At 47.6% G+C, this 6,116-nt stretch overlaps 1 protein-coding gene across 1 annotated transcript; it reads left to right on the top strand.

The window, feature by feature from the left end:
• The first annotated feature begins 2,575 nt into the window (after positions 1 to 2,575).
• Positions 2,576 to 5,388, top strand: LOC115326314 (P2X purinoceptor 7-like). The gene is made up of 3 exons (XM_040207471.1): positions 2,576 to 2,655; positions 4,226 to 4,450; positions 5,235 to 5,388. Exons 1-3 carry the CDS (start codon positions 2,615 to 2,617, stop codon positions 5,386 to 5,388), a joined length of 420 nt encoding a protein of 139 aa, XP_040063405.1. The 5' UTR covers positions 2,576 to 2,614.
• Positions 5,389 to 6,116: the final 728 nt, after the last annotated feature.

The raw sequence follows: 6,116 nt of genomic DNA, 5'->3' as shown, positions 1-6,116 counted from the left end.
TAAACAGACCCCGCTAGTATTCCTACCCGTGGCGACACCTCAAAAAGGCGGGAAGACCGATTTTCCGTGACGTTCAAGCTTAACATCAGAGTAGGCTCAATACCTTGGTAGGCTCGTAAAAGCCGCTTCACAGATCTGCGTTCCGAGCTACAGGAACGACAGAAACGACAAGAACGACATGACACCGGGACAACCGTGACACATGATTGCTTGATAAAGCTGCTCATTGCATTATCTGTCACGCTCTATAATGTGAAGAGAATCGTCCCGGTGCCATGTCGTTCGTGTTGTTTCTATAGGAAGTATTCACTGGCGGCCATAGCTGTGTGCGCGACTGCTGAGCGCGTGCTGATGGCGAGCTTCCACAGTTCTTTTGTAACGTGCATTCCGCACCCTCAAGATTGCCGGTCTTAGCAGCCTATTAATGTGGGCTCGTTCAGAGCATGCGCTCTAGACAGCACCCACAAATATGGCGCCCAGTGAATACTCCTCATAGTTTCTGTCGCTCGGAACCACGGTGTAAGATACACTCTTTAGGTGAGGACACGGCGGGGCTGAACGCGCGGCGCGAGGAATCAGATAGTGTTCGCTCGACGGGCATCCGAAAGGCTGCATTATTCCGCGGCCACCGTGCCCGCGGCTGACAGTGTCGCCGGCGGCCAAACGGCGAAACTGTGTGAAAGCGAAAAAAGTGATGTCGTTGCCATGACACCCCGGTACACCGTGATCTTTCTGCACGAGCGACAACCTCGCTGGAGCTCTGCGCGTGTGGAGCATGAGGCGGTACGAGCCGTCTTTGACGTGCCCACGGGTCGACGAGTCATCTGCCGGCGCCGCTTGAAACCATAGTGAGAGAGAGAGAGGAAAAGCGAACTTTATCTGCACTGCGCGACGGGCGCGCTGTCCTCACCTGAAGATTATTATCTTAAACCGTGCTCGGAACGCAGAGGAGTGAACTAGAGTGCCGTCATGTGCGCTTCGCATAGAGTGATGCCAACTGCCTGTTTCCCTTTCCCACACCCTCTTCCACCGCCATTGTGTTCCTCTCATTGATTCCCCGTGCGCTGGAAAGTGGCCTTTGTGTCCATTGGTAATCCCATCCGAGGGGGAAAATGCTAATCCTCCCTCCGTGGGTTCCACAACGCTGCTCCGAACTTCTGAGATAAGGTGCTTGTTTCCGGGAGGGTTACAAGCCCCACGGATTATCGCCGAGGAACAAAATGGCTGCTGGTTTGTCGGCGAGTGGTATTACAAAGGGTGGCATCACCCTAGCAAAGCGCACATGAAGGCTCCCTAGAGTGAACCAGGCTTGAGGTAATAGACCGACCTCACCGCCAGTTTCGCTACGCCTCCTCTGGCGCAAAGCATTGCGGGAACTGTAGTCTTTCCGCACAAGGGTCAGCGCCGCTGTAGGCTTGCGCGTGTCGATCACGAGCCGTCTCGTGCACTACCGCTGCCTCCTGTGAAGTGCAACTATGGCTGCGTCACGCACGCTCCAGACGGTTGGTGAGAGCCGTCTAATCTTCAAAGCGAACGGCGAGCTCTCGTTTTCTTCGCCGATGATGTTGAACCATTTTTACGTGTGAAATCAGTATAGGATTGCACTCGTCTTCAAGCTGACATAGAACATGTTTCAAATTGGTGCTTCAAAAACCACTTGTTTAATCCCGAGAAAAGCCAACATATTGTACTATCTAGAAAGCGTAAATTCATTTCTTTTTTCTTATAACCTTGAAGGCGCCTTGATACCCCGGGTATCTTTTGTAAGGGATCTTGGTGTCCGTATTGACAGTTCACTTTTTTTCAAAGAACATGTGTCTATAACTGTTAATGCTGCGTTAAGAGTGTTAGGCATTATTTCTCGGTTATGCTGGCGGTTCTCATCACCCTCTTGTTTGTTGCATTTGTTTAAGTCACTAGTTAGATCACGGTTAGAATTTGGCTCGGTAATCTGGAATTCATTATCTCTTGGTCAAGCAACGGAAATCGAAAATGTACAAAAGCGGCTGATAATAACTGTGTATGACCGCTACATTGGAAGGTCTTTTTTATCATTTTAAAACGCTACTTCACCGGTTTGCATTATATGAACTTGCCGTGAGGAGGCAGTCCAAAGATTTTGTTTTTCTTCATAAAGGTGTTCCTGGTCACGTCAGGTCAATGGATTTGCTACGATACATTGACTTCCATGTTCCATCAAGGGCCAGCCGGAATGTATTAAAGGGATACGGAATCGAAACTTGAAATATAGAGAAAACATCAAGAAATGAGTTCAATATGATCAGCTAAGCCTGTAGTGAATAATCGCACGGTCCTATTTTGAGCAGATGGCTATATTTTATGCTCTAAATGCCGCGATTTTGGCGAGCGCTTCAAAATCAGCCATGGAGGAGCGCGATGCATCTCGGGAGATCCGGCAGACGTCTTGACGTCATCATGCCTCGGACGACCAAGCGTACCGTAGTGACGAGTTTTGCCACTTGGAGGCGTCAGCGCGTTACAATCTCGCTTTGTCGAAGTACCCAAGGGCTGTAGATATCGCGGGGCCAGCAGAGGCAGCAGAGGCGTGGAGGGGCGGAGGTGTCAGAGCTGCTTCAACTGCCTTGAGTGTGCGATGGCGTGTCTACATGACGAGAGTGGTGGCAGCGGCAGTGGGTACGATGACATTAGCGAAGACGAAGATGTCAACAGATCGCTAGTGGCTATGGTGGGGGAAAAGCGATTCGGCTTAGAGCCATATCTGTGCGATCCTTCGGCATCGTCATCCGCAACAGACGAGGAGTCGTCCGACTCTCCGGAAACGCCAGGCTGGCCAGGCAGCCCACATCCACCAGCAGCCCGGCGCGTCGGCACGGCGAATTGGTGAGCCTAGGGTGCCTTCATGTGCGCTTTGCTTAGGGTGGAGACATCTGGCCATTTTGTCTCACTTTTATTTTTACTTTTTGTTCAAAAGCGCGTGAAAGAACGTGTCCCTGCACGCGCTCGTGGCGCTGACTGTGCTCCGGCGACATTTTGTTTTTGTCGATTTCTTTGTATTTTACCCGTGAGCGCGTGCTGTCGGCATCGGGTACTACAAAGGGTGGCATCACCCTAAACAGAAGGACATTGAGGCACACTAGGTGAGCCTAGTCACAGAAGAGTCCGCGAATGCATTCGCGCGCGCACGTGTAATAAAGCAGCGAGACGATTTAATGACAGCGCGCTAGCCGCGCTGTCATGAATGATGAAACTACGCTGTCTAAACCAGGTCGCTGTATTAGCGTGTAACTTCTGTTGGTAAGCTTGCGAAACGTGGTTTTGTCGAAGGAGCGCTCGCGTTAACAAAGATCAGTAGCTAAAGTACGCTTGCAACGGCGGCTATCCAAAAGTGTACGTACGCACGAACACGGCAATGAATGTGCCGCGAAACGCTTTTATGGAAGGACTGAAAGATGTATAAAAACGCAAGTTTCGAACCAAAAAGCGCGTGTGGCCTTCGAAAGAGCTTTCCCCGCGCGTGGGCTGGATCGTGCAGGCAACATCTTTAGCGAAATAATTTGTTGGCCTAGTTGGGTAAACATCACAAAAATAAAAAAGCGCGAAAGGCAAGGAGAAGTGAAAGACTAGACAGGACAAACCCTTGTCCTGTGTAGTCTTCCACTTGTCCTCGTCTTTCGCGCTTTTTATTTTCGTGATGTAGCAACACAATCTGCCCGGGTGCTCCGCCGCAAGTGCGTACGTAACCAGTGCTACCATGCTACAAGCCCGAGGTGGTTTTGCACGACGTTTCCCCTTCGCGCGTGCGCAGCGGTCCCGCTCAAAGCATCGCGCTCGCTCTGGTAGCATCTTCGCTCACACTTATCGCTGAAGACTGCCTGCCGTAGTGCAGCAACAGTGCTTCACACTGTAGCCGAGGCATTGCGTCAGTGCAATATGTCATGTAGTAACGGTACACGGCGGTACGATGCTCATCGAGATCGAACAGGAGAGGGATGGACAGAGCCCAGCATCCCCAGCTGGTTCTGCGATTTCATGTTCCGTTCAACATGCTCGGCTACTAATCTTCCCTGAAGGAATGTAATCTACTGTGAGTGCTTGCAAACCAAAGATGTAAAGAACACACGTTGTGAAGGTTGTGCGAATTTAGTACTTTTTCACGAACATATTTGTACATACCACACACTTTGTAGGTCTCGAGAATATTAAGGGTGAATAAATAGAAAAACAAATCTCTTTGTACTAACAGGTGCTCCTGTGGCAGCGTCTGCAGACCAATGCAGACAGTCGAGGAGTCGGTGTGCTGCAGGGAGTTGCACAATGTGGTGCGTATGTGCAGTGACCAGGGGGTGCCTTGTGTAACAAAGCACCCCTTGTTCGAGCTGTATTGCCTAAACACCGACATCTTGGACCTAGAGCACCTCAAGCTCCGGTACTTCTGCCCTCTTGATGCAGGAGACAGGGGCCCACAAGAGTATGTATATTGTAATTCTAGCAGAAGTCATGATGTAAGCAAGATGATTTTCTCACTTGATACTGCCTCTCCTTCAGAAATCAACATTCCATGATTCCAGTTTTCTTATGCTCCATTTTTTTCTGGATTTGTAAGATAAAAGGATAAACCACCATAGAAGAGTTCTGTAACTTGTATTGCCTGCACTGTACTCGGCATCACCTGTTTTGTGCTGCATTGTCGAGGCAAATGTAGCTTCCACCGTGCTTCAGCTACACACTGCTGCAAAAGCACATGGCTTTGTGTTTATTCTCAATCAAATGCTATCGCACAACTAGCTTTGACAGTTAAAGCACTATCGCAGCTACTCTATCTTTTGCAATATGGCAGAAAATAGTTGTCACCAAATAAAACGCATGTGTAAACATGCACAATCTATGAAGAGTTTACTACTCAATAAAATTTGCTTTCAAGCTCGTCCATCGCTGTATTCATAGCATTTCAGATAATACAGATAGCAACTGGTACATATACAGGTCATCATTGCAGCATGGTTGGGTGCGATATCTCAAGGAAAAAATAACAAAATTGCGTAACGAGAAGTAAATTTTTATAAATGCCAATGACTGATTGACCTCGGTGATGACAAGTAATAAAAAATACAAAGGTATGCTTCTTCCTGCATTATCAATATTGCTACCATGTAACTAGATATTGAGAAAATTTTTGTAAATTGCAGTTAGGTTCTATTATATTCTCTTGAACTGGCAACTGACTGGTACTTCATGCAATCATCTCATTTTAGGAGGCACCGCTACACTGCCTACCGGCAATTCACTTGGTGGGTTCACCATAAGCTGGGGCGCGGTAACCGGGTGCCACTGCCCAGCTGCGCCGTGCAACGAATTCGACGAGAGTTCCGATCCACCGATGGAAGTTATGTCGGTTTCAAGAAATAAAAGGTATCTGCCATATGAAGAACTCCTTTACATCATGCTATAACTGATGTGGCTAGACAAAAACGGCCTGGAATAAACACACATTTATTATACAACACAAAACCAGAACAGGGTGATGTAGGTCGAATATACAAGATTGTCCGTTTCCGTAATGTACTGAAAAATATACTTCTTGCAACACGTCTTGACCTTTCTCACTGAGTCTGGTTCTGCTGCAAGTCCTCCCATTAACTCGGTTCAAGTGCGCTTCCTATGTCTGTTACCAACAAATACTTGATCACCAATTGTTGCAGAAAATTTTACTAATTTTCACGTTTTGCTCAGTCAGGAACAGAAAGGCACCTGGAAACACATTTGTACTAACTTCATGGAACGATTCACAGCAAAACTCAACTTTCTAAAAAAAAAATCATCACATGTGATAAGACCTGGATTTTCTAGTGCAGTCTGGATACCGGACAACTTATGCACTGGAATACTCCCATGTCACCGATAAGAAAAATGGCAATGCAGAATCTGCAGAAAAAGTAAAGGAAAAAATGACATCTCTGCTAGAGGGGTTGGCACATGGTAACCTGCAGCACTATTCTCAACAGGGGGAAAGTTGCATGTAACATTGTAATGATAAGGGGGGGGGTCATGTTAAAGAGGGTGTTAGTGAAATTGGAAGACTAATAAATCATGCTTTTGTCACCAGTCAATATTTAATATCCACAACTGGTAAAACT

This window comes from Ixodes scapularis, unplaced genomic scaffold (genome assembly GCF_016920785.2).
Source record: "Ixodes scapularis isolate PalLabHiFi unplaced genomic scaffold, ASM1692078v2 PGA_scaffold8__174_contigs__length_109621045, whole genome shotgun sequence".
In the NCBI taxonomy this organism is placed as follows: Eukaryota; Metazoa; Arthropoda; class Arachnida; order Ixodida; family Ixodidae; genus Ixodes; species Ixodes scapularis.
Note: the sequence above shows the minus strand (reverse complement) of the source record. Positions and strands in the feature narration are given on the sequence as shown.

What these genes read in the sequence shown, in the direction of transcription:
- LOC115326314 (XM_040207471.1), top strand. Translation starts at nt 2,615, where the DNA reads ATGGCGTGTCTACATGACGAGAGTGGTGGCAGCGGCAGTGG. An exon ending in AGTGGTGGCAGCGGCAGTGG is followed by an intron (nt 2,656 to 4,225) that starts GTACGATGACAT and finishes TTGTACTAACAG; the next exon opens with GTGCTCCTGTGGCAGCGTCT. An exon ending in GGAGACAGGGGCCCACAAGA is followed by an intron (nt 4,451 to 5,234) that starts GTATGTATATTG and finishes ATCTCATTTTAG; the next exon opens with GAGGCACCGCTACACTGCCT.